The sequence below is a fragment of the Telopea speciosissima genome, chromosome 3 (assembly GCF_018873765.1).
Source record: "Telopea speciosissima isolate NSW1024214 ecotype Mountain lineage chromosome 3, Tspe_v1, whole genome shotgun sequence".
Lineage (NCBI taxonomy): Eukaryota > Viridiplantae > Streptophyta > Magnoliopsida > Proteales > Proteaceae > Telopea > Telopea speciosissima.
In genome coordinates this window covers 18,773,099-18,800,063 of record NC_057918.1, presented here as the reverse complement: position 1 = coordinate 18,800,063, position 26,965 = coordinate 18,773,099, and the positions used below count along the sequence as shown (strand labels likewise).

At 39.0% G+C, this 26,965-nt stretch overlaps 5 protein-coding genes across 6 annotated transcripts; 1 reads left to right on the top strand and 4 right to left on the bottom strand.

Annotated features, from left to right (window-relative positions):
• Positions 1–1,607: 1,607 nt before the first annotated feature.
• Positions 1,608–14,354, bottom strand: LOC122654476 (major strawberry allergen Fra a 1.07-like). 2 transcript variants are annotated; one of them, XM_043848576.1, is made up of 3 exons: positions 14,095–14,354; positions 13,241–13,578; positions 1,608–1,659 (listed from the first exon to the last, which is right to left on the bottom strand). In XM_043848576.1, the coding sequence occupies exons 1-2, from the start codon at positions 14,273–14,275 to the stop codon at positions 13,280–13,282; spliced, it is 480 nt and encodes a 159-aa protein (XP_043704511.1). In that variant the 5' UTR covers positions 14,276–14,354; the 3' UTR covers positions 1,608–1,659; positions 13,241–13,279. The 2 variants fall into 2 exon arrangements, with proteins under 2 accessions (XP_043704511.1, XP_043704512.1); XM_043848577.1 differs by having other exon boundaries at positions 1,610–1,655; positions 13,238–13,578.
• LOC122654926 (major allergen Pru ar 1-like) lies at positions 1,706–2,804 on the bottom strand. The gene is made up of 2 exons (XM_043849182.1): positions 2,624–2,804; positions 1,706–2,004 (listed from the first exon to the last, which is right to left on the bottom strand). The coding sequence occupies exons 1-2, from the start codon at positions 2,802–2,804 to the stop codon at positions 1,706–1,708; spliced, it is 480 nt and encodes a 159-aa protein (XP_043705117.1).
• LOC122654925 (major allergen Pru ar 1-like) lies at positions 7,528–8,241 on the bottom strand. Its single transcript, XM_043849181.1, has 2 exons — positions 8,061–8,241; positions 7,528–7,826 (listed from the first exon to the last, which is right to left on the bottom strand). The coding sequence occupies exons 1-2, from the start codon at positions 8,239–8,241 to the stop codon at positions 7,528–7,530; spliced, it is 480 nt and encodes a 159-aa protein (XP_043705116.1).
• A 1,462-nt stretch (positions 14,355–15,816) lies between the features above and the next one.
• LOC122654477 (major allergen Pru ar 1-like) lies at positions 15,817–16,837 on the top strand. Its single transcript, XM_043848578.1, has 2 exons — positions 15,817–16,042; positions 16,498–16,837. The coding sequence occupies exons 1-2, from the start codon at positions 15,862–15,864 to the stop codon at positions 16,794–16,796; spliced, it is 480 nt and encodes a 159-aa protein (XP_043704513.1). The 5' UTR covers positions 15,817–15,861; the 3' UTR covers positions 16,797–16,837.
• A 341-nt stretch (positions 16,838–17,178) lies between these two features.
• Positions 17,179–19,435, bottom strand: LOC122654474 (putative 12-oxophytodienoate reductase 11). Its single transcript, XM_043848574.1, has 5 exons — positions 19,301–19,435; positions 18,980–19,120; positions 18,742–18,872; positions 17,872–18,024; positions 17,179–17,771 (listed from the first exon to the last, which is right to left on the bottom strand). Exons 1-5 carry the CDS (start codon positions 19,411–19,413, stop codon positions 17,179–17,181), a joined length of 1,131 nt encoding a protein of 376 aa, XP_043704509.1. The 5' UTR covers positions 19,414–19,435.
• Between the last annotated feature and the right edge of the window lie 7,530 nt (positions 19,436–26,965).

The window sequence follows — 26,965 nt, the reverse complement described above, 5'->3', positions numbered from 1 at the left end:
GGTCTAGATTAACAAAGTGTCAAATTTCATAGCTTAAGTCAATCAAATACCCACCTTGTATTAGCATGCATGCGTATAGACACTTTAGAAAATAATGTGCACCCTCCAACTATGAATCACACATACGGTTTAGACTAAAATTTTGTAAAAATTAGATGATTGAGATATGTCCTGTGATTTTTGGAAAGTTCATATTCCTTTATTACATGGATAACAAATTAAGTAGATGTATTAAATTTGTTATCACTTAGAAAAAAATGACAATGGATAAAATGAGCATCATATTCTGGAAGCCAACCTTAGATCAAACTGTTGTGCGGAAGGGGGACGGGGATCGTCCTACTGGTAGGGACAGTCTTTCAAAAAATTTAATTACAAAAATGGATGTTCTCGAGGCTCATTTAGACTGGAGAGGATTCCTTGTGGAGCATCTCTTTTATTTATAACAAAACACCATGAATCCAACCAGTATAGAACATCAGTTGTTGGTACACTAAAACTCATAATACTTAACTACAATGATAAGAACTTCTTAGGTCAAGGGATCAGTCGTAAACCATCAATGATAATTTTGTTTCTCAAACATTTGAGAGCAGTCCGTATAAGATTCTCATGTAATTCAGTTCAATGTACACACATATGTATCCTCACACTTGTGTTTAAGAATCAACATTCTCGTGGACACACAATGTAACGATTGTTTAAACAAAATACCCCATTGGATATAAAAATATTGTCAATGCAAGGACCTTGGAGGAATTGCACTTTGCCCTAAACTGTTTGGGGAGTCAAATGTCATTTTGATAGATATCCAAAGGCAATATGTTGTGGACATATCCACATCCTCTACTTCCGCCTGCCCCTACTTCCATGTGCGCCCTACACACAACGGGGTGCACGAAGACCGCCTTACCCCCGCTCGGGCAAGGTGCTCGGGTAAGGATAAGGTGGTCTTTACTCTCCCTGTTGTGTGTAGGGCGCACATGGAAGTACGGGCAGGTGGAAGTAGAGAATTTGGACTTGTTGTGGACGTACTACTATCTCCCACTGAGACTACGAACCTTCTGCTTGTTATCCCTCATCTTTTGAAGGCTTTCTCAACAAAAACTGTTTCTTTTGGTTTTACTAGAGACAATGTGATCCTTAGTTTCCTTTCTGCTAGCACAAATTATATATCTATCAACTATGAGCAACTCTCGCTCTCAGCCAATATTGTATCGAGCTTACTTTCTTTGACCTAATAAATTTTTCCCATTAAAAAATAAAATTAAAAAGGCAATATTTTTTCTTATCATTCTTGTGTCAAATTAGAAGTTATAGGTCAAAGTCAAAATTGATGATTGGGAATTTATGCTTCTATGTATTATCTAATTAGCTTCTAAATGTTATGTAATAGTTCGAGGAGCATGTAAGTGATTCGGACTCTTTTGGAAATGAGTGTGATGTTTATCTTATCTAATTAAAACATGAAATCAAACATTAATTATCACAAAATAGAATTTTTTTCTCTTCTTGTGCAATCAAACATTTCTAACAAATCCCAATTTATTAAGTACAAGCAAATCTTTAACACCTTTGACCAACAACTACTCTTCACCCAACCCCCACAAATAAAAAAAAGCGCAAACACAATGGATGACTTCTTGATATTGAGCCATTGTAATTTTATTGATTGATGGCATAGATTAACTAAAGAGAGAGAGTCTTAAACATAGACATCTGGGTTCTGCAACAGGTAATCTTCCACCATCTTGAACGTTCCCACAGCCATGTCCTTTCCCATTTGGACTTCATCCTCACCCATTGTGTAGTCACCAATTGTGTAAAACTCAGAAGTAGTCTTGCAGGTAGATCCTCCGTTTGCGCAGGCCACGAACTGAACCGTATCGACAACCTTCTCAATCTTTTCACCTATTACAGCACCTTCGATTAAAGTAAACTTGCATTTAAAATTCTGTTCATCAATTTCTTCGATCCTATGCTTGATGAAGTCGAAAGGGCCATCTGCACGTTTGACACGACAAAAAAAAAATACTTGTTACTACTCCATTTGTTTCAATATAAAAATATATAGTAGAAAATGATTTACTTGTACGTTCTTTATATATTCCTTGGACAAAAATAGTGGAACCTAGTGTTAAATTTTTTTTTAGAAAAAGAACCATGTTCGGGATTATGCGCTTGTGCCTTGTGCCAGACACAAAGGGGGCAAAATGATCGCCATGCCCCCATGAAAAGCAGATATGTCGCTCAGCCACATTTCCTCCCATTGGCTTCCATGTTGATGTAGGGACTACGCTCCTGGATAGGGACAACCGTGGAGGGAAGTGGAGGATCCAACCCAGCAAAAACAGGGGGGAGTTTGATCATTTTAAGAGAGGCCCACATGGGACCCACTGGTGAAATGACCCAAACACCCCTTGTTTTGCTGTGCTGAATCCTTCAGTTCCCGCCACAGCTGGAGGAGACCAAATTGCCTGGACAGAGAATGCCTTCCCTAAACTTTATATTCTTTCTTTTTATTTTGATTAAAAAAAAACCACTGGAACTAAAACTCAACATGCCTGCTTTTCCCATATATAGGATTTATGTAAGAGAGAGAGATAGAGAAGAAAAAACAAACCATCAGCTAAGTTGATCTGTTTGATGGATCCAACCCCACCATCTCCATGAATTTCAATGCTTTTAATCTTGTCAGGAAGGATCTTGGGAAGTAAGTTGTGTGCATCAAGGATTGCAGCCTTGAAAATCCTAGCAGCTGGGATTGGGCAATTGAACTCATTGGTAATGGTGGTCACACCCATTTTTTTGCTAATAATACAAGAAAATGAAACCTCAAGAGGATGAGATGGGAGAAGAAAGAATAAATTGTGAATAGAGGGACCTTGGGTTGCTGTGGTGCTAGTGGTGGAGATGATGAGAAGCGAGGGTGGTATTTATAGATCAGTGAGGTACTTCAGGAACTGTTTGGTCTGAACAAGACTTAGATGATAGGAAACCCCTTGTAGTTATCTTTTATGGTAATTGGCATAAAAATAATAATAAATCTAAATTCAAAAGGAATAGTGCACATTGTTTGAATTTGACCATATAATTGCGGGGGTTACAGCCGGTGGCAAACAATCCATTTTGTTCTTTTCTCCCTCACTCCCAATTTTAAATGTAAGTCTCTATTCATGGTTTTCAGAATGGGATTCTAATTCCAGCCTCAAAACTGGTCAAGGCTAGAGGCAAACATGAATCGGAAAAGGATTGAATCAACGACACATTTTAAGTTATTAGTTTATTTGTCATTTTTATTTTATTTATTTATTTGGAGGTAATTTGCTTCGGTCAATGTCGATGGGTAAGGTATGCCAATTTTTTTTTTTGGCTAAATAAGAGTTTTCTATTCATAAAATTTAATTTCTAGAAGCCGCCTCAAGTCAAGGTTAGACTTAATAACGGGAACCGATGGAAAATAGGATCTGGCTCCTGTCCAGTCGTGGCGGGAGCTGAATGGTGCACCACCCCCTTCAGATCTCGTGATGTGGATTGACTGGCATCCAACGGTCAATAATAAAAATCCTAAATCCCAATAGATGAGTCGGGTCACTCCCTAACCCGAAAACTTCCTCGGCTTCCTACTTTCCCTCCGGTGAACAGTGGGTTTCCGAAATAGGATCTTGAGTACTGTGAAATAGAATTGGGATTAACCTAACGTCAGACCTCTCTCTCTCTCTCTCTACGCAAACCCTGCAGCTACCCTCCCCGTTGTCTTCTCCCCTGCGCCCCCTGACCCGAAGCTTCAATGATTTGGAGTTTTCTTCAACTTCATGAGCTTCAAAACTAGTTTCTATTATTGAGGTTGGATCGTGGTGGGGATCGAATCTGATATGGACTTTTGATCAGTTGTATTACTGTAAAAAGAAAGATAAAATTCTAATTCAACCAGAAATTGGAATCTCTACTTAGCATCTGCCCTGATCCTTCTCTCTCTCTCTCTTGTGCATTATTGTATTTTTTTTTAGTAATTCTGATGCAACAACTTGGGAAGAACAACCAAAAAAATCTGGAGGTGTTTTTGTAATGGTTTGCAATGAGTTATTTCTTCATTGGTCTTGGTTAGTAATGGGGATTTGAGTGTCTTTTTGTAGACCATATTGCAGTATCTATGTGCACTTCTCAGGCAATCTGGGAACTATCCTGAGAACTACTATAAATGGGTACCCTCCTTGAGAGGGTTAATGGATTCAGATTCCGTGATCGAGATGCTATTTGTCCATATGTAGGAAATAAGAACAGGGGAAACAGAACATTTTAGGATTTTGCAAGGTAGATGGAAGGGGAGGGAAGAGCACGAGGTGGGAGTGGGGCAGGGGATGTCTTACAAGCAGACTCACACTCACAGTTGCAGGTTTCCTAAGAACTGAAATCCCAAAAAGAAAACAAAGAGAGATGGAGAGATGTGGAAGAGGGATATGGGCGGGAGGAGATTATAAAAGGAGTGGTGAGTGGTGAGAGAGTTTGGGTTCCCGAATCACCAGTTTTACAAACCACGGCAGGTTTCTCATCGGCATAGCTAGAACTGGCAGTGGTGAACCTCGTCGGAACGAAGAGAGAGATCTAGTCCTTCAATCTTCTTCCACTTCCCCTGTACCAAGTTCATAAATAGAGTTAGGTTTGACCTTAAGAATGAAAATGAAAGAGAGAGAGTATACCTAGATCTGGCGATGGCTCTGTTCGTCGGAATCCATTGAAGAAGGGGAGTTTGGCAGTGAGGTGCTAAGTCATCGGGTGTCGCTGCTGCCTGGTCTCCCTTGCTTGTTCGTAGGATTGGAGGAGGAAGAGTCGTGAATTTTTCGGATTAGGAAGTGACCCGACTCGTCTGCAGGGATTTAGGGCTAAAGTAGTTTTTTAATTACTGACCGTCGGATGTCAGTCAGTCCACATGCGAGATCTTAAAGGGGTGCTGCACCGTCCAGCTCCCGCCACTGCTGGATAGGAGCCAGATCCAATAGTTTCCCTAGATGACAACCCACGTGGCCACTTGCAAGCCTAGATGGCTAACAAAGCATGAAAAAAACAATTTAAAAAAAAAAAGAAAAGAAAAGGAACGATAATTGGTGATATGGCTGGGCGTGTACCTGTGGCTAGACACAGCCTAGAGCAAAAAGATTGATGTACCCCCTAGAAAGGCAAAAAGATCTAGGGACGCATTGGTCTTTTTATGTTGGGTTGTGTCTGGGCGCAAGTACACGCCCAGGCACAACACCGGTTAGCATTCTTTCTTCAAAAGAAAAAAACACTAATAATATATGCACAAGACTACAACTGTGTAAGGGGTGCATGGACATATATAGGAGTTGGTTGAATATTGAATGATCAAATTTAAGGAGGAAATTTGGTATATCGTTTGTTTAGATCTATTCACTAAATATCCAATAATCAAAATTACCATTACTCTTCTAAATTTGCTTGTAATAATAGCATAAGGGCCTTATTTTGAACGTCACAAGACAAATATTCAACTACTTGGACAAATGATGTGTTCGTTCTGACCATTGATAGAGAGGACATGGTCTAGATTAACGAAGTGTCAAAATTATAGCCTAATTCGATCAAATACCCACCCACCTTGTATTGGCATGCATCCTATGTATGTCCATGCATACGTACCAACACTTTAGAAAATAATGTGCATGCTCCAACTTTGAACGGCACATGTGGGTGGGTATTTTTGGAAAGTTCACATTCCTTTATTACACGGATAACAAATTAAGTATATGTATTGATTTGTTATAATTTAGAAAAAAAATTGAAAAATGATAAAATGAGCAACATATTTTGGAAGCCAACCTTACATCAAATTTGGGCAGAATGGTGATGAGGATCGTCCTTCCAGTAGGGATAGTCATTAAAAAATGTAACTATATAGAGAGGTGTTCTCTAGGTTCATTCATAGTGGAGTGGATTCCTTGTTGAACATCTTTTTTGTTTATAACCAAACACTATGAATCCAACACAGTCTTACATAACATCAATTGTTGGTATAATAAAACTCATAATACTTAACTACAATGATAAAAACTTCTTCGGTCAAGGGACAATTGTAAGCCATTGATGAGAATCTTAATTGTTTCTCAAACATCTAAAAGTAGTCTGTTCAAGATTATCATCTAATTCAGTTCAATATTGTACACACATATGTACACTCATACTTGTGTTTTGGAATCAGCATTCTCGTCATCTCGTGGACACACATTGTAACAATTGTATAAATAAAATATCTGATTGAATATAAATTTAATGTCAAATATTCTCTGTGCCGAGAGCGCAGGATGCACCCAAATACATGGGGGTGGGTGAAATGACTGCTCCATGTGTCTGGACATAGCTTGTGCTTTCAGGCAGAGAACACCACCTGTGCTTCTAGATAGTGAACAATCACCCTGAATTCCATTCCAGGCAGAGAACACAGCCATATGGCAAACGGGCTGTGACACTTTTCTTGATCTGATTTTCAACTTTTGTATGAAATTGTGCACATGTCGCATGCCAAGGGTATTGCTATGGAGCCCATATCTTCGGTTCAAATCTCTCTCTATGTATATGCCCATATCTTCGTTTCCTCAGTTTTTCCTTTTACTGTTCTGTTGATCTCCTCCTTGTTTAACATGCAAACTGTAAAGATAGACGGGGAGAGGAAAAAGAAAAACAAAAAGATTTATAGAAATACAATCAAACCACCCTTTAAAAGGGAAAACTGAGGGGTCCACGAGCCGAACTGGCAAATCCTAAGAAGTAACCATGAATTTATTGGGTGAGATTGTCAATGCAAGAACCTTAGAGGAATTGCATTTTGCCCTAAACATCAAGGGAGATGGATTGGGATTCTCTCCACTGAGTGGACTGAGTGGAAAGCCCAATGAGGTATTTGACGGTTGGGCTATGCCGAACACATCTCAACGATGCCCTTCAAGATGTGTGCGGCAGTCCAGCCATAGAATGCCTCATTGGACACTCATTGGGTGGGATGGTCATTAGAAAGGATCCAATCTCAGATCAGGAACTGTTTGGTGAGTCAAATGTCATTTTGACCGATATCTTAAGGCAATAAATTGAAAATCATATTTTAGAAACTCAGATGTCAAAGTTGCTTTTCTATCCATAAACTCAGCCAATCTGGCCCAACAGCCACTTTATGTCTATATGTATTATCTAATTAGTTTCTAAATGTTATGTAATAGTTCGAGGAGCGATGTAAGTGATTCGGACTTTTGAAAATGAGTGTGATGTTTATTTTATCCAATTAAAACAGAAATTAAAACATTAATTATCACAAAATAGAATTTTTTTTTTATTAAACATTTTTAACATAACCCCCTTTATTAAGCACAACCAAATCCTTAACAACCCTGACCAACAACTCCCTCCCAGATAAAAAAAAAAAAGTACAAACACAATGGATTGTTTCTTGATATTGAGCCATTATAGCTCTATTGATCGATGATGGTATAGATTAACTAGAGAAGGAGAGAGAGAGTCTTAAGCATAGGCATCTGGGTTTTGCGAGAGGTAATCTTCTACCATCTTGAACGTTCCAATTGCTATGTCCTTGCCCATCTGGATTTCATCTTCACCCATCGTGTAGTCACCAATTGTGTAAAACTCAGAAGTAGCCTTGCAGATGGATCCACCGTCTGCACAGGCCACGAACTGAACCGTATCGACAACCTTCTCAATCTTTTCACCTATTACAGCACCTTCGATCAAAGTAAACTTGCACTTAAAATTATGTTCATCAATTTCTTCGATCCTATGCTTGATGAAGTTGAAAGGGCCATCTGCACGTTGGATGACAAAATAAAAAAAAACTTGTTACTACTCCATTTGTTTCAATATAAAATGAAAGGTAAATTACACGTCACCCCCTGGTCTTTAAACGAAACTCAAATCACCCCCTATTTTAACAAAAAACTCAAATCACCCCCTATTTTAACAAAAAACTCAAATCACCCCCTAGTTTAGACCCCATGTATAGGATTTATGTAATAAGAGAGAGAGATGAAAAAACAAACCATCAGCCAAGTTGATCTGTTTGATGGATCCAGCCCCACCATCACCATGAATTTGAATGCTTTTGATCTTGTCAGGAAGGATCTTGGGAAGTAAGTTGTGTGCATCAAGGATTGCAGCCTTGAAAATCCTAGCAGCTGGGATTGGGCAATTGAACTCGTTGGTAATGGTGGTCACACCCATTTTTTGCTAATATTAATGCAAGAAAATGAAACCTCAAAAGGATGGGATGGGATGGGAGAAGAAAGAATAAATTGTGAATAAAGGGACTTTGGGTTGCTGTGAGGGTAGTGGTGGAGATGATGAGAACCGAGGGTGTGGTATTTATAGATCAATGAGCTTAGCTAGGTTTAGGAACTGTTTGGTCTTAGAAGATAGAAAACCTCCCACGTAGTTATCTTGATGGTTGTTGCAGTTAACTTCAACTTGGAAATTAAGGAAGATAAGAAGAGTACACATAGTTTGAATTTGACCAAACTATTTTAAATGTCACCAGCAGACTGCACCGAAACAGATTGAATCAATCATTCATAGTTTTCAGACTGGAGAGCGATCTGGAAAAGACTCCACTTCCAGTCTCAAAACCGGTCAAACCAGAGTTAATCGAGTTCCAGTCTCAAAACCCGGTCAAACCAGAGAAAACCATGAATTGGAAAATGAAAGGTTCTGATTTTCCTTTTTTCAATAAACCGTTTTGGTCCAGTTAAACTGCGTAGTTTATAACATCTCTCACTTTGGTGTACAACCATCGGTCTGGATTTGTATTACTATGTTCTTTCTATCATCCACTCAAGTGCAGTGCATCGTCCAGTGTACATTTAAAGTACATTCAACGATGACCATTACACTTGAAAAAAAAAAAAATCTAAGAACATATTTTTACCATCAAATACATTTTAAAGGTATATTGGGCACTACACGACACTTTCAGAGGATAAAAAATTCTAATCCATAAGTGAATCAATTAAGATGTGAATATTCGATTATCTTATTACTATTTAATATCGTAAGCAGCTCATCCATCTAGAAAGATTGCGACCTCTGATTTCCACATCTAATGGAGCATCATATCAAACATGCAGAGAGAGAAATAGCGATAGAAGATCTCTGATTTGGTCAAAGTTGATGAGTAAAATATGTCATTTTTTGTAGATCTAATGTGTAGGCAACATGTTTCTTCTTATCATATCACTTGTGCTAAAGAAAAAGTTTTTTATTCATAAAATTCAAACTCTAGAAGCCTGCCTTAGGTCAATATTAGAGTTAAATCGTTAATAACAAAGGGACTTGATAGGTCTGATAATTTATAGGGAATATGCATTTGTATCTGCTCATTTTTCTGCCCGCTCCATGTCCTCAAGTTCTTCTAATAGAGAGGGGTGAACCTCACCCAGGTAGTGTGTTCAGGTAGGAATAGGATGGTTATTTTTGCCCCTCTGTTAGATGAACTTGGAGAAATAGACCTGCCCAGAAAATGGAGTAGATAAAGGTCCAAGGGAATAGTTACCCTCGATGACAACCCAAGCTCCACGGGCAAGTTAGATGGCAAAACAACGTATGAAAAAGAGAGAGAGGTGTTTTTTTGTGGGGGAGCATGTTCCCTGCGTGTGTACATGGCTGGGGTTAAAGGAATCACGCACAAAGGCATTCATTGGTTTGTCATTTTTGCTTTTCATGGGGGTGGTGCAATCATTTCACCCTTTTGTGTCTAGGTGTGAGTTTGGTACACTCCCCTACTAGAAATATTTCTCTAAAAAAACAATAAATTAAAGACTAATAAGATGTGCACAAAACTACGAGTCTACAACTATATAAGGGGTGCATGGACATACACAAGAGTTGGTTGAAGATTGAATGCTCAAATTTGAAATGAAAATTTGATATGTTGTTTGTTTAGATCTATTTACCTAAGTATCCAACAATCAAAATTACCATGTCACTCTTTCAAATTTGTTTGTGATTACCGGCTATAAAAACTTTTGACCTTACTTTTAAAGATATGTTTCTATTAAGGTGTATTATTATTATTATTGTCACAAGAGATTATTTTTTCAAATGTCACAAGACAAATATTATGCCACATGGGCAGATGATGTGTCCATTTTGACTGTTGGATAGAGAGAACATGGTCTAATTAACGACGTGTCAAATTTCATAGTCTAATTCAATCAAATACCCACCTTGCATTAGCATGCATGCTTTGTATATCCATTCATACATACCAATAGTTTAGAAAATAATATGCACCCTCTAACTCTGAGCAGTGCAGACACTACATTTTGGCACCTTAGGAGGGCGTCTCAGTGATGATGATTAGGGCCCACCTAGCTCCAGTGACAATCAAATGATAAGAATTACTGTTTTGCCCCTAACCTATTTTCAAATACCCAAACCTTCCTGAATAAATCCAAAACTCATGGGATACCCTTATTTAACCATTTTAGGCATGCATGGGCAAAAAAATTCACCTGAATTCGTAATCGTTTGCAAAAATGACTGTTTTACCCTGATATTTCTTGGTATCTGAACCTCCTCGGTTTAAGCCAAAACTCTTCAATCTAGTCTTACATAGCTATTTTAATTATTAATTTAATCATTTGCGTAAAATTTTGTCTAAATTCAACGACATTTGATTGTCATTTAATTATTTAATTTAATCATTAATTAGCTTTGTTTAATAGATTACTTTGTTCAAGTTATTTGTATGTCCCTTTTTATATATGCTTTTTATGTACCGTTAAACTGATGCTTTTATTTTTTTTACCCAAAAAAAAAACTGATGCTTTTATATTACCGAAAGAAAAAAAAACCTGATGCTTTTATTTTGTAAATCCCTTTTTACCTTAAACAAAAAAAAAATTTGTAACTCCCATCGTATGTTGTTATGCTGTCATTTTTTCTTGTTTTGGGGTGGGAGGCCCAATAAGTGGGATAAAAATCCTCTCCAATTCTTTAATCTGCAATTCCTGGCAATACCACCTTCCTTGTGTGACATGTGGCATTACAAAATCTTGTGGTGGAGATTGAATTGTTCCATTTCATGAAGCCCAACCCGATTTGGCTTCCGGATCAATCTCAACCCGATGAAAATAGGAATGAAAAACGTAGAAAACCTCTACTTTCTCTCTTCCTCTCATCTCCTTCCCTCCTTCCCACCATTGGAGAGGTTCAAGGTCTGATGGATTTTCTTTCTTCCTGACCTTTTCAGTGATTTGGGGTATTTCAATCCCTGTTTATTTGATTTCTTTCGAGAATATAAAAAAGCAAACCCAAAAAAAATTCAGAGAAGGATAAACTGAATATGGGTTTCCAAAGAAATTCCACCCTGTGCATTTGATTTTTTTCGAATATCAAAAAGTGACCCCCAAAAAAAAAATCATAGAAGGATAAACTGAATATGGATTTCCAAAGCAATTCCACATATTGGCTTCTCCTGGAATATCTGACTCTTTTCATCGCCAGGTCTTCTAAATCTTGGTCAAATTTGCAGATCTACAAAAAATTATTTTTGTTTACCCTTATTTTGCTATCACACTTGGACAGAAAACCATCTTTGGAGGTTCAAAACTATAACAATTACCGGCAACGAAAAATTCTAATTGAAAAAATCAAACCGTCATAAATAAATGTGAAACGAAAATTCCTATTCAATTTAAGGTAGCACAAAGGGGGGGAAGCAGATCTTCAACACGATGACCATCGAAATATCCTCATCTCCATATTACAGAATTCTGATGCCTAGGGCTTAAAAAAAAATGGGAACACTGGATCACCAAGCAGGGAGAGAAACAGAAAGGTATACCTGCTAGTGCTTCTACGCGAAGTTGAAATCCTAACAAAGCTTCCTGTGACCGTTAGATCCCTCCCCTGCTCTCAGCCAGAGCCATTCTCCAAGTTGCAGAGCTTGTGATTTGATTATCAGAACTTGAAGCTCTCCAATGGTGGGAAGGAGGGAAGGTGATGAACGGAGAGAGGGAGAGGAAAAGTCGAGGTCTTCCTGCTTTTTTTTTTTGTTCTTTTGCGTTTTGGGTTTAGAATCTCATCGGGTTGGGCTTCATGAAATGTAGCAATTCAATCTCCACCACAAGATCTTGTAATGCCATGTGTCGTGCAGGGAAGGTGGTATTGGCAGGAATTGCCAGATTAAAGAATTGGAGAAGACTTTTATCCCAATAAGTGTCATCGATCGAACCCCACTCACCAAGTAAAGAAGTTGAGCCCCAGCAATAGCCAAAACCCTAACAAATCTCTGGCTAACTTTATTTAACCAACGAAGTCTCTCGGAATGATATCTTTTGTTGCGAACTTCCAATGAAGATACAGTCGATATTTTCGGGCTTCCAACGAGGTATGTGTATTTTATTTAATATTGTAAATACCATGTTTAGTATAGTCTTTATGCTTTCTCCTATGCTTTATATTGTTTTTTCAACCTAACAACCTAGATTATTATGCATTCTAGTATATAAGACTAGTTAGCCTAGGATTTTTTCAAATAGAAGAATACAAGCCTCCGGCAAAGTGGATTGGATGCATCACACCTTTCCATCCCGTAACCTTGAAGCTTACCCAGAGATCTAGACAAAACGAAGACTTATCCAATAGAGTTCTTTATCTATTGTGAAAGAATGAGACATTTGCGGGTTTTAGACCATTAATTAGGTAGCAAATCCCAAGGAACCACATAATCCTCCCTTTCTTTCGACACCCGGAAGGACGGCGGACCTTGTGGGTTTTATTTTTCCATGCATCCTACAATTTTCAATAGATAAAGCATTCGATTCATGTCGATTCCAGGCCTAAGTCCAATTACTAAAACCCCGCCCATAGTAAGTTTTGACATCATCGAGCAAGCAGTTGTGACACTTGAGTGTCATGTTCTGTTTTTCAACTTCAACATGACATTTTGCACATGTAAGTGGTTCAACATCTTCTGAAAATGCTTGTGATGTTTATCATACGCAATTAAGACATGAATCCTTAAATTAATTATCATGAAATAGAATTTTCTTTTCATCTTATTGTGTAGTCATACATTTCTAACATATCCATTTTTATTTAGCAAAATCAAATCCTTAACACCTCTTGACCAACAACTCCTCCGCCTCCACCCTCGGCCCCCCACCTCCCACCCCCCAAAAAAAGAAAAAGAAAAAAAGATGACTTCTTGATATTGAACCATAATGGCTCTATTGATGGTATAGATTAACTAGAGAGACACTTAAGCATAGGCATCTGGGTTCTGCGAGAGGTAATCTTCCACCATCTTGAATGTTCCAATGGCCATGTCCTTTCCCATTTGGATTTCATCTTCACCCATCTTGTAGTCACCAATTGTGTAGAACTCAGAAGTAGCCTTACAGATGGATCCCCCGTTTGCACAGGCCATGAACTGAACCGTATCGACAACCTTCTCAATCTTTTCACCTATAACTGCACCTTCGATCAAAGTAAACTTGCACTTAAAATTCTGTTCATCAATTTCTTCGATCCTATGTTTGATGAAGTCGAAAGGACCATCTGCACGTTGGATGACAAAAAAAACTTGTTACTACTCCATTTGTTTCAATATAAAATGAAAGATAACCTAGAAGAAAATGATTTAGTTGTACGTTCATTATAGAGTCCTTGGGCAAAAATAGGGGGGCCCGGAACTCTGTCGGGAGAATTTTTATCCTCTCCTCAAGTGCTCTACCCTATCTAATGCCCAGTGCACCTTTAAAATACATCGGACAGTGCACCTCACTTGTGCATTGGGTTTTTATCCTCTCAAGTACATGACCACCGTCCGATGCACTTTAAAGGTGCATTATTGGGCAGTGCACCACACTTGGGAGGATGAAAATCTCTGTCGGAGAATATGCGCTTGCGCCTTGTGCCCAGACAAGGAGGGGGGCAAAAATGCAAAATGATCACCCCATCTCCATGAAAGGCAGAAACATCACCCGGACAAATGCTTCCACATACTCTCATCATGCCTGCTTTTCCCATATATAGGATTTATGTAAGAGAGAGAGAGAGAGAGGAAAAACAAACCATCAGCCAAGTTGATCTGTTTGATGGATCCAGCACCACCATCTCCATGAATTTCAATGCTTTTGATCTTGTCAGGAAGGATCTTGGGAAGTAAGTTGTGTGCATCAAGGATTGCAGCCTTGAAAATCCTAGCAGCTGGGATTGGGCAACTGAACTCGTTGCTAATGGTGGTCACTGCCATGTTTTTCTAATAATGCAAGAAAATGAAACCTCAAATGGTAAGGATGGGAGAAGAAAGAATAAATTGTGAATAGAGGGACCTTGGGTTGCTGTGGTGCTACTGGTGAAGATAATGAGAACCGAGGGTGGTATTTATAGATCAGTGAGGTTTGGTCTGAACTCTAAACAAGTCTTAGACAATAGAAAACCCAATGTAGTTATCTTTAAACTTCAACTTGGAAAGGAAGAGTCACATTGTTTGATTTTGACCATTTTGTGGGGGTCTCCCCCTCCTTCCCTACCTCCAATTTTGAATGTATGACTATTCATAGATTTTTAAGAAGCTCTTTTTTTTATTAAAAAAAAACACATATTCTAGAAGCCTTCTTAGGTAATTTATAGGAAGTAGTTTCTGTGGATGACAACCCACGGCAAGGAAGAAGACAAAACAAGGCTTGAAATACAATTAAATTGAGGCGTGCATTAACGAAAGTAGTAGAAGTTTGAATGGTCAAATTTGACGTGGAAATTTGAATCCGTTTGTTTAGATTCCTTTTATTATTATTTTTTGTTTTAATCAATTGGAAAAATTTTGGTAAATTAAAAAAGTGGGATATCTCAGCCCAGGCCCAACCCAAGCCCAACCCGGCTTAGGTGGGGTTGAGATATCTCAGCTCAGCCCAGCCAACTCGCCTTAATTGATCTTGTACGGGCTAGGTTGGCCCTGATTGACCTGATTTTTGCTAGGCTTGGTGTTGGCCCTGAATTGTCCTGCTTTTTCATCATTTACGTCGTCTTATGCATTAAAAAATGGCGCATGTGATTGGGTATTAGTTTATTTCATACTCAATTGACTATTAGACTTTTCTTTGAGTTAAAAAACTGAACCCAATCTTAATATTATAGATATTTTTATTCAATAGATAATTAGATACTAAACAAAAATTGAAAAATGTAAACAATAAATTGTAAAGCATAACCTAACACAGGGCCGGCTGGGCTTAACCCGAGCTGTCAACCCTGGTCCAGCCCGTCCCTGACCCATGGCCTGAAAATTTCAATCCTAACCCATCCTCAAGATTGAAAAATCCAGCCCAGGCCCTGTTCGGGCTCAGGACAGGCTTGGGCCGACAGGGCCAGACCTACACCCCTAAACTGGACCAAAATGGCTGATTGAACCAGGAAAATCAGAACCGCTTGTGTTTCCAATTCATGGTTTTCTCTGGTTTAACCGGGTTTTGAGACTGGAAGTGGAGTCTTTTCCAGATCGCTCTCCAGTCTGAAAACTATGAATGATTGATTCAATCTGTTTCGGTGCAGTCTGCTGGTGACATTTAAAATAGAATGATCAAATTCAAACTATGTGTACTCTTCGTATCTACCTTAATTTCCAAGTTGAAGTTAACTACAACAATCATCAAGATAACTACGTGAGAGGTTTTTTTATCTACTAAGACCAAACAGTTCCTGAACCTAGCTAGCTCACTGCTCTATAAATACCATCCTCGCTTCTCATCATCTCCACCACTGGCACCACAGCAACCCAAGGTCCCTCCTCCCTATTCACAATTTATTCTTTCTTCTCCCATTCTTACCTTTTAGCAAAAAATGGGTGTGACCACCATTAACAACGAGTTCAATTGCCCAATCCCAGCTGCTAGGATTTTCAAGGCTGCAATCCTTGATGCACACAACTTACTTCCCAAGATCCTTCCTGACAAGATCAAAAGCATTCAAATTCATGGTGATGGTGGGGCTGGTTCCATCAAACAGATCTACTTGGCTGAGGGTTTGTTTTTTCATCTCTCTCTCTCTCTTACATAAATCTTATATATGGGAAAATCAGGCATGTTGAGTTTTAGTTCCAGTGGTTTTTTTTAAATCAAAATAAAATAAAGAATATAAAGTTTAGGGAACGCGTTTTCTGTTTGAGAGCATAACCCCTACGTCAGCGAGGAAGGCAATGAAATGAAACTTGTATGAGAGACATATATATTTGCCTTTCATGGGGGTGGGGCGATCATTTTGCCCCCCTCCCCTAATGTCTAATTAAGCAATGAGCACTAGACGCATACGCGTACTCCCCCGAGAGAGTTCTTTTTCCTTAAAATTTAACATCAGGTCCCACCATTTTTTCCCTAAGGACTGTATAAAGACCATACAAGTAAATAATTTTCTTCTAGATTATCTTTCATTTTATATTAAAACAAATGTAGTAATAAGTTTTTTTTTTCTTTTTCGCAGATGGCCCTTTCGACTTCATCCAGCATCGGATCGATGAAATTGATGAACAGAATTTTAAGTGCAAGTTTACTCTAATTGAAGGTGTTGTAATAGGGGAAAAGATCGAGAAGGTTGTTGATACGGTTCAGTTCGTGGCTTGTGCAGACGGGGGATCCATCTGTAAGGCTACTTCTGAGTTTTACACAATTGGTGACTACACGATGGGTGAAGATGAAATCCAGATGGGCAAGGACATGGCCATTGGAACGTTCAAGATGGTGGAAGGTTACCTCTTGCAAAACCCAGATGCCTATGCTTAAGATCAGTCTCTCTATACCAATCAATATAGCTATTATGGCTCAATGTCAAGAATTCATCTATTGTGTTTGTACTTCATATTTTATTTGGAGGAGGAGGGGAGAGGTCAAGGGCGATTTGTCAAAAATGTTTTATTATTGCACAAGCACATTCAATGTTTTAAATAAAAGTGAAAAGAAAAGACACAATGTCTATAGTACACATACTCACATAAAGACTGACACACTCTCTCTTCTCTCAACAAAAGAAAGAAAATAATACAAGTATACAACCATCTTTTTTTGTTCACAAAAAAAATCCAAACCTTATGGCGCGCAATCAAGGAATGGACATTTATGATAATGCAATTATCAATGCATTCTCTACAATATTTCAAAAATTAATTTAAGTCATGGATTCCAAAAATGGATAATCAGTGTAACCAAGAACAGGATCAGGTGCATAAAATGTTTCTCTGTTATACTTGTTGAGAGGAGCATTTAGCTCAAACCTTCTTGGCAAATCTGGGTTAGCAATGAAAACGCGACCATAAGCTACAAGATCTGCATAATTAGTAGCAACAGCTTTATCTCCATCTTCCTTATCATATCCACCAACAGTAATGAAAGTACCATTGAAAGCCTTTCTCATGGGAAGAAGACTGTGAAGAGTTTCACTCTTCTCCCCTAAAGTTTTCATCCTTGGCTCTACCATATGACAGTATAGAATCCCATATTTGTTAAGGGATTCAGCCATGTAAAGGCCCAAAGCTTCAGGGTTTGAGTCTCCAGCATCTGAATAGTTAGCAAAAGGAGAGAGCCTCATTCCAACTTTATCAGCACCAATTTCATCAACAACTGCTTCAACTACTTCCAGAGGGAATCGACAACGATTCTCTAGTGTGCCACCATATTTATCTGTTCGATCATTGACTTTATCTTTCAGGAACTGATCAAGCAGATAGCCATGAGCTCCATGGACTTCAACTCCATCAAATCCTGTAACACAATATATTCAAGAAATTCTCTCTCAGCTTTAAATACATTTTTCATATTAAGGTGAAACTTTAATTTGTTTTGAAACCACATATATATATACCAGCTTCAATTGCATTCCTTGCAGCCATTCTAAAATCATTAACAAGTTGAGGGATTTCCTCTGTCTTCAATCGTCTTGGAGGTGTGGAGTTTTCTACATCCTTCATAGGCTTGTCTGTGGAAGAGATTGGAGCTTGACCATTTGGTTGAAAATCTGTATAGAAAAGGATCATCAATCATGACCAAAAACTAAATTCTTGAAGAGAAATCAAACAGAGCAATCAAATTAACCAATTTTAGTGATATCTATGTAGAAATTTGGATTAAATTAAGAAGGCATCCTTAATTCATGGTAAATATTAGAAAAGAACAGATGAATTCAACTGGAGCTACTTTGGCGATTAAGGACACGGTCGATATCAATATGACTCGGTCGATACAGCCGATTTGATACCAATACCGAAAACCATGGGTAGAGCCGTAGAGCATGAACTAGCTCAACCTGTTGCAAAGCAGTTCCCCCTCATACATTATTGAAAACATCTATATGGCCTTCTACCTCTTCCCAACAACCCCTAAAAATTTAAAAAGCAAATGGGAGTAGAGGAATGTTATTGGTGAAGCCTGATCTCAGTCCAGGAAGTGTTGTGGTGATTTTTTGATGGGTCGTTTTACTTTTAAAACATGTCAGAATGGCCAAAAAGTGCATATGTCAACGCCATAAACAGTTCAGATTTGCAAACAATAATTAAGGTCTATCAAATTTACACTTCACAATGCCCAAGTCCCACAATTGTCTTATAGGGGATTTTAATTAAGGTTTAACCCATGTTTCAATGCGCTTAAAGAATTTGAGGTCATGGTTATCAGTAATAATGAAATATTAATTTATAAGGAAAAAGAGAGAGAATGAAAGAGATTAAAACTATACCAGGATTAGAAACCCTTCCCACGTGCCAAATCTGGCAAAAGAAGATACCACCCTTTGCATGAACAGCTTCAACTATGGGTTTCCAGGCTTCCACCTGCTCTTTTGTCCAAATACCTGGTGTGTGTGGGTAACTTCAACCAAAGAGAATAAAGAATTAAAAAATAATAATAATAAAAACTAAAGCTAATAGATTATATTTGAGGAAGAGAAAGTTTTGAGAAATTGCTGGGAGTTTTACCCTTGAGCAGTTTCTGAGACACCAGTAGCTTCGGTTATGAGAAGCCCACCTTTGCTGGCTCTTTGAGAATAATACAGAATAGCATGTGGTTGAGGAATTGAGTTGAAAGATCTACATCTAGTCAATGGTGCCAAAACCACTCTGAAAATACAAAAATACAATGTAAGATTGTAAGACTTTTCCTTTATTTTGAATGATTCACAACAAATTTTACATACCAAACAGAACTAATAACTTCAACCATTCCACCCAAGACCATCTGAATTCTAGAAATCAAAGATAAAAAGTAATTCACAAGAACAAGCATTGATAATTACAGACCTATGAAAGAGTTGAAATTTGCCCATTTTGTATGAAGTGATGAGAGGGGAGGGAGTGACTTCCCCTGCCATCTGATGATCATTCTTCTCTGTTTCACCTTCTTTCACCTCCATTTTCTCTTCTAATAAGCTCTCTGCTTTCATGGGTAATGGGATGAGGAGCTAACTGGGGCACTTATATAGATAAGGGGCTGCAGGAAAGGCAGAGCTGATTCTGAAAATGAGTGTTCTCTAGAACTTGGCCACATTCTCATGGTTCTATTTCCAAGTACAGAGGCCTGCAACTGCATAGGAATTTGGCATGATTCTTGTTGTAGTTCACTAGTTTATAGGTGCAGAGAAAATTTATGATAATTAATATTTTATGAAAAAAAAAAGTCCAAAGAACCTTTTATATATAATTAGTAGAAAGGTACCTTTAAATCTTGACTAACCAATTGTGCAAACCTGTGGAATGCTTTTAAGCTGAAACTTGCAGCATGAAAGTCCTAGTTGTTTGAAAATGTCATGAGTTTAGTTGGTAAGTACTAGGGACTCACATGTATGGGTGTGACGTAGATATCATGGCATTGATTGTAAATAGTAGTATATCCAAGGGCTGTATTATAATCTATCTCATCTATGTATAAATAACATTCCTTAGGGTTTCTCTCATTCAAGGGAGAATCCATTCGTCATCTCCAGTGTTTTTCATAGTAAGAACCAAAGCTTCTTGTTGTCAGGTCTAAAGAAATGAATCTGGCCTTCATATTGGACATGAGGGGTCATGGGAGGCTTAAAGGGCTTCGGGACAAGTGGCAAGCCCAAAAAATATAAAAAATAAAAGGTGTTACTTGTTTTGTTGCCTATTGTTATTCAAAATGGAATTTGGTTGTCCAACCCTCACTTTGCATGAAATGCACTTCCAAAATTTTCAACATATGAAAGTAGTCAATTACTCTGATATTTTAATATTATATATATGAGAAAGAGAAAGCTCTAGTCATGTGCGGCACGTGGCCCTTGCGTTCATAAATAGGTCCATGCGAAATGATCATCACACCCTCAGGAATTTCCACCTTTCTATGGGGTTGGGGGTGGCCGTCATTTTGTGCGGCCTTGTGTTTGGGCGCAGGGGTCGCACATCTCACATGATCAGTTAGTCATTTTGCCCCCCTATGTTTGTTTTGAAATTTCACAAATTAATTGTGATGATGTGGACCAACATGTCCACTAAATTTAAATATTATTATTAATATAGTTACCATATGGCAGTTATAACAGATGTATAAAAAAAAGGTGTCCACAAGGGGTATGTAAGAAATCATACCAAGAAAAAAAAATTGGTATGTAAGAAAGTAGCCTCAAAATAGGAACAAGGATGGATATGGATAGATTAGATGATTACAAATTCGGCTCACCAAATTCAACCCAAGATGGGATCTACCAATCCTCTCATACCGGATCTTTATCTCCTACAATTCCCTGTCCGCCCATTTCCTCCAATTCCTCTCATAGGGGGCAGAAATGACCACCCAACCCTTTGCTCGAACATACTGCCCGGGTGGGGTCCAACCCCCCTATTATAGGGACTTGGGGACATGGACCGAGCAGAGAATTGCAAGAGATAATTTCCTTTCGTACCCCATAATAACTCACGTTAATAGGCACTTTATGACCATTTGATAGAAAGAATTCAATATCTGCATCTTATGAAATGATATTAGATTTCTTGTGGACGCACAACCTTTCAAGTTTGAGCATGATTATCTAAGTATCATTCTAAAAATTTGTTAATTATCTTTGCATAGTGGCACACGGTGATTGAACCATTCATCAAATAGAGGAGGGTTTTTTGGTCATTTTGACAAGATGATTAGATCAGCCACTGAACTAGGTCTGCACAATCAATCCAAATGTCGAAACAGACATCTCCCAATGCGGATCGTCATCCTCTACTGTTCGCTGCCCGAACAACACCTGCTGTGTCCCCTCACATGGGGGCGAAATGACAACTTAACCTCCCTGCCCGAACACACTGCCTGAGGGAGGTTAAGTTGTCATTTCGCGCCCGATGTGAGGGGACAACACTGTGCTATTTGGGCAGCGAACAGCAGAGGATAAAAATCCCTCCCAATGCTTGTATTTGCTATAATCCTTGGAGCATTTGCTTCTGCATCTTGAGTTGTTCCTGTGTAATCATAGTCCGCACAAAGCAATAATAAAGTTCATTTTATAAATAATAACAGAGGCCCAACCTGCCTCCACAGTTTCACTAAGAACATGGTTGCATCTGTGTTCCAGTGAATTTTTATCCTATGTTGTAATTGCACGGTGCTGTACTGCATCGTACGGCGGCTGCAGAGGCCATGTGTACCATGTGGGGCCCGCTGTACCATCTACAGCACCGCACGATGCAGTATAACACCGTGCTGTAACAACAGAGGATAACGATTCGTGTTCCAGTACTCTAAAAGGTTTTCTAAATCATTGATTTAAAATAAACTCTTTTGAGAAAATGATTATTTTTATTTGAGTAATTTACACTTATCTCTCTTGTAGTTTGATCCAATTACAAGCAATCTGCCGTTGTTTGAACAATTACATCCATACCTGTGAAGGTTGATGTTAGTGAGGTGTTAATTTTGAGATGTATAAGACAGTTTTACCCTTATTATAGCTTGAACTAAAATGATAATTTTCTAAATATTATTTTTAGGGGAAATTGCCGAGATCTACTAGATAAAAATATTAATTACAACCTAAGTAGGTTGAAAATATGTTTTACATCCACTAGTTTTGATTTTGAAAATATTTACTTAATCCCCAAGATTATTAATTGCTCATGGGTTCCAATAACAAAACAAAATTGAATTTCCCAAAATTCCCCAATATTTTATCTTCTCTTTTAATTTTTTTAAATTCTTCCATTTTTAATCACATGTAGGATCCACCCCCTCCTCTTCCTCCTCCTCCTGCTCCGTAGAAGGCCTCTGCAATCTTGCACTCCAACCCAGATCTACAACACATCAAAGCGCAGCTTTTCGAGTTACAGATGTTGTAAGAGTTACAGATGTAGTACAACAGAGGAAAAACTACATAACTGCAAGAGGGGTAGAGGGGGAAGAGTTTCTCAACCTATTCCGCGAAGACAGGCAGGAAACCAACGATGTTGATTTTCTTTCCTCCGTGGAAAGCTTCAGCTAAGACGACATTGCATGCCTGGTTTGACCCAAAGCCAAGCGAAGGGTGTGAACCGGAGCGAGAGTTGGATTCAACGGCAGTATTCCTTATTTCATTTCAAATTTGACTCATTTAACATCTCTGAACCTTGCTAATAACTTGCTTTCTGGTGAAATCCCCGATCTAAGTCTCCCAAATCCGCAACAATTAAACTTAACAAACAATAATTTGACTGGAAAGGTACCAAAGTCGCTTCAAAGATTTCCCAGTTCAGATTTCCTTGGTAACAATATTTCTTTCACAAATTCTCCTCCTCCAGCTCTTCTAGTTGGCCCATCTGCTCCTCAACCATCTCCATCTCAACCGTCTCCAAGTGGTGTTAAGCTCAGTATAATAGGCGCGTGCGTTATGGGGTTTGTGATTTTTGCTTTAATACTAATTGCTTGCTTCTCGCCAAAGAATGGCGGTGGTGGTGGTGGTGCTGGGAAGGTGCTGAAAATCGAGCGGTCACCGAAAAAAGCAAAAGGGTTGCAAGTGAACTATGCAAAAGAGCAAGAGTGTGAAGAAGAACAGCAACAAAAAAACGGAAGTCAGTGCAGTGTCGCTCTGTTGAGGGATTTCTAGCTCTGGAAAGAGAGAGAAAATAGCAGAAGTGGAGTTGCAGCGGCGAGGATGGTGTGGCCTTCCAAGGAGGAGGAGGAGGAGGAGGAGGAAGAAGAAGAGGAAAGGGTGGGTCCCACATGTGATTAAAATGAAAGAATTGAAAGGAAACAAAAAAAAAAGAAGATAAAATATTGGGGGTACTTTGGGAAGTTCAATTTTGTTTTGTTCATGAAACCCATGAGCAATTAATAACCTTGGGGATTAAGTAAATATTTTTTAAATCAAAACTAGTGAATGTAAAACATATTTTTAACCTACTTAAGTTGTAATTAATATTTTTATCTAATAGATCTGAGAAATTTTCCCTTATTTTTACCCTTTTTACATTCTCAAACCTAAAATCCCCAAATATTATTGCATTTATACATTTTTGTCTACAATATATTAATTCAAATACCTTGATACCCTAAATATGACCTTCCATGGGATTAGGATCGTTTCCAGGGAGCCTAACGCCCAGGGTGCTGTCAGGGGGCAGCCAACGGTTGAGCTGTGTCGCACACATCTCGACGTATGCCTAGGGATATGTGCGACACAGCCCAACAGCTAGCAGCACCCTGGGCGTGCTTGGCTCCCTAGAGACGAGCTAAATTCCCTTCCATGGGCACCAGAAGGGTTTCAAAGTCCCTTAAGCCTATATACTGAGTAAGTGATTGTTTTTTAAGGGTGAAAATTTAAGGGTGTCACATTGGAACCGAAATTGAAACGGATTGAATAAGCCGAACAAAATAAAATAAAAATTGATTATAATCCGGATCTGAAAATGTTGGAATCGAATTCAGTTTGGCTCAACATATGAATCGTCAATTCAAACCGAAGCTGAATCAAATTTGGTTACTAATGTATTATAGTATATTATTATATTATAATATTAATATATTACTAATATTAGTATTATATTTCTAATGTCACTATATTATAATATAATATACTATACTATAATATAGTACATTAATATTTTATAATACTACTATATTATAGTATGTGAACCGAAAGTGATCCATGCAAGAATAGAATAAGAATAAAAACCAAACTGAACCAAGCAGGTTGGGTATGAATATCGGTTTTTTTTTTAACGGATTCGTCTCCGGATCATGCCAACACTATTTGAAACTGAACTGAAAACCCGGAACGAACTGATTTACACTCTTATGTGAAATATATTTGGTTGCTAGATAAACTCATAATCGACCCAAAATTCTGCCTTGTGGCATTTCAGATGACCCCAAATGTACATGTAGGCTCTAACGTTCTTATTCAGTTGTCTAGATTCAGCTCATTTAGAGTTGGCAAAGTGACAAAATTAGGCTTTAAAAAAATCTAGGTCAATGAAAGGACTATAAGAATGTGTATGCCAATAAATGGACTATTAAAAATACATGAGTGCATGGATATACATGAGAGGGTATTTGATTGAATTTGAGTCTTAAATTTGATATGTGGCTAATCCAAATGTTTTCATTTCGATATGATCGGAATCACCATATCATCTTGCCCCGTGGCTAGAGTTATATGGGCCAACCATATAATATTGACCATATGCCTCATGGATTAGTCACATATCAAATTTTGTATTTAATTTTTGGACAAGAGAACCCTACACCTAGTCACGTAACCCTTGCGATAGTGCAACGACCAATGAGAGCGTGCGCACAAGCATCTCGAGGGATGGGATTTCTGCCTTTCCATGGGAGTGGAGCAGTCATTTCATGCCTCCTAGTCTTAGCACAAGGGCCACATGAACAGTTAACATTTTTCCTACTCAATTGGAAAAAAGAACACTACCTGGTCGCGTGGCTCCTAAGCTCAGTTACAAGAGTATGTGAAAGTACCACCTTGCCCCCATGAAATAAAAAATTGCATAAATGTTGATGCTTTCATGTGTTCTCATTGTCCCCTCCCCCAGTGGCGTACATAGGTGCTAAAGACCAAGCCCTTCTAAAATATTTTCGGACCGAGTTCATCCACACCCACAATTTCTTGACCATTGATCGATACTGTCGGATAGGAATCAGACCATGGTTTAGTGCATGGTATACGGTATCAGCATGGATCGGTCGTATAAGATAAAATTGCCCTTGATTCTGCTTTAAAAATGGATTTTTTGACCATTTTATCCCTTGTCTGTAACGTGTCACCGATATGGCATCAGCACAGTATTGAGATCGATCATTTGTAAAACCAATTACATATCGCCCGATACAATACCGATACATCAAACCATGAATCGAACGGGTACATTCGATCCATACATTAGGGGTGAGTCATCCCACCCGTGGAGTGGGGAATCTTCCCACTTTACTGGAAAATTTTTGCCCTCCTTATATGTCCATATCCACTGTCGTAGACTCGTACTCTATGCAACTTGTCGGTTTAACAAACGTGTTGCAACCTCCATTTTGAGGTTTGTATTTCATTCGAAAAGTCTCTGTCGCTATGCTGTTATGATCATAGGTAGATGATGGGTTATGGTGTTGGGTTAAAATGTTAGGGGGTAAATGGGTAAATATATTAGATGGATAAGCAAAATGGATAGATGGTTAAATAGGGCGAGTAGCCCATGTAAGAGACAATGAATAGTTAATTCTCAATCTCCACTCAATTCTCTGTCTCTTCTTCGGCTTCTTCTTCTGTCTCTTCCCTTCTTCTCCTTCGTCCCCTCTCTCCTTCGTCTATTTTCCAATTCTCTGTCACAGAGACGTAACATTGGTCCGACCTGCCGGATCATTTCCTCCCCAGATCTAGGTTCATAACATTGGTGCTTTCATTGAACCTCCCCCTACCATTCCATTACCATTTCGTTGCCCTTCCTCTTTCATTCCCTTAATCCCCATGGGTCTCTTCTCTCATTACAATAGTTTGGTCCGTTCTTTTCTTTACTGGAAACACCACGATCCGACATCGCCGTTCCTCAATTTTCTTGAGACTGCAATCGCCACCGAGCTCGAGCGGATCTACTATCTTGATACAGTGGAAGGTGAAGGTGTGTCGATTCCTAGGGAGCACGACGATGCACATGCCGACTCCACGGCTTTGGTTCCGGCTGCCTTGAACCAAACCCCACTGGTTTCAGCGCTAATGGAATCGGATCCGGCTTCCGGCGTCGTGAATACTGTCCACCCTCTTATCGGTCGAGTCGAACAAATTCAGCCGGCGCCGAAACAACCGACGCAAGAACCAATCGCCCAGCATCCGATCGTTGTGTCGCAGCTCTCTGAAGATTGTTCATTACCGTCATGCCGAACTCCATCACAACCCTCCATCGTATTCTATGCGGCATCACAATCCTTCAGCCTTCCCCTGGATTTCTCGGCAGATATGGCAATTCGCACCATCGGCATCGAGTAGGCTCTGCAACCCTTTGATCCAGGCACGTATTCATACCCATTTGTGCTTATCGACCAAAATCACGGCATGAAAGGGAGAGAAAAGATCTGGATCCCTTTTCTGATTTTGGGGTCATGGGATTTCGACGGTCAAGACCCCAATCCACCGATTAGGGCCAGTATGGTGTTCGATCGAGGAAAAATGGAAGTCAGGGTGACGGCGAAGGTGGCATGCGTTTGTCGACGACAGAGCGCAGCTACCACACTGGTGATCGATCGTGGAACAACAAGGACAAGTTGGTTTTTCATCACCTCTGTTTTTCCCCCCTTTCTGGTTCAGTCATGGAGCCTTGGTGATCAAGATCTTGGAGGCCAGCGAGATCTTGCTCTTGTGCGTAGATCGTGGGATCCTGGCGACCGAGACCTCAAGAACTGGCCACTTCGGCCGCCACCGGAGCCACCACCTCATTCGAGCTTCTGCTGGAGCAGGAATACCAGTTCCTTTGCTGCGAGAG

Excerpts from the sequence above, each read along its gene's own strand:
- LOC122654926 (XM_043849182.1), bottom strand. The coding sequence starts at position 2,804 with ATGGGTGTGACCACCATTACCAATGAGTTCAATTGCCCAATCCCAGCT. Across the intron at positions 2,005-2,623 it reads ACAGATCAACTTAGCTGATG|ATGGCCCTTTCGACTTCATC; the intron begins GTTTGTTTTTTC and ends TCAAACGTGCAG.
- LOC122654925 (XM_043849181.1), bottom strand. The coding sequence starts at position 8,241 with ATGGGTGTGACCACCATTACCAACGAGTTCAATTGCCCAATCCCAGCT. Across the intron at positions 7,827-8,060 it reads ACAGATCAACTTGGCTGATG|ATGGCCCTTTCAACTTCATC; the intron begins GTTTGTTTTTTC and ends TCCAACGTGCAG.
- LOC122654476 (XM_043848576.1), bottom strand. The coding sequence starts at position 14,275 with ATGGCAGTGACCACCATTAGCAACGAGTTCAGTTGCCCAATCCCAGCT. Across the intron at positions 13,579-14,094 it reads ACAGATCAACTTGGCTGATG|ATGGTCCTTTCGACTTCATC; the intron begins GTTTGTTTTTCC and ends TCCAACGTGCAG.
- LOC122654477 (XM_043848578.1), top strand. The coding sequence starts at position 15,862 with ATGGGTGTGACCACCATTAACAACGAGTTCAATTGCCCAATCCCAGCT. Across the intron at positions 16,043-16,497 it reads ACAGATCTACTTGGCTGAGG|ATGGCCCTTTCGACTTCATC; the intron begins GTTTGTTTTTTC and ends TCTTTTTCGCAG.
- LOC122654474 (XM_043848574.1), bottom strand. The coding sequence starts at position 19,413 with ATGGAGGTGAAAGAAGGTGAAACAGAGAAGAATGATCATCAGATGGCA. Across the intron at positions 18,025-18,741 it reads GGGAAGGGTTTCTAATCCTG|ATTTTCAACCAAATGGTCAA; the intron begins GTATAGTTTTAA and ends TTTTCTATACAG. Across the intron at positions 17,772-17,871 it reads AAGGAATGCAATTGAAGCTG|GATTTGATGGAGTTGAAGTC; the intron begins GTATATATATAT and ends ATTGTGTTACAG.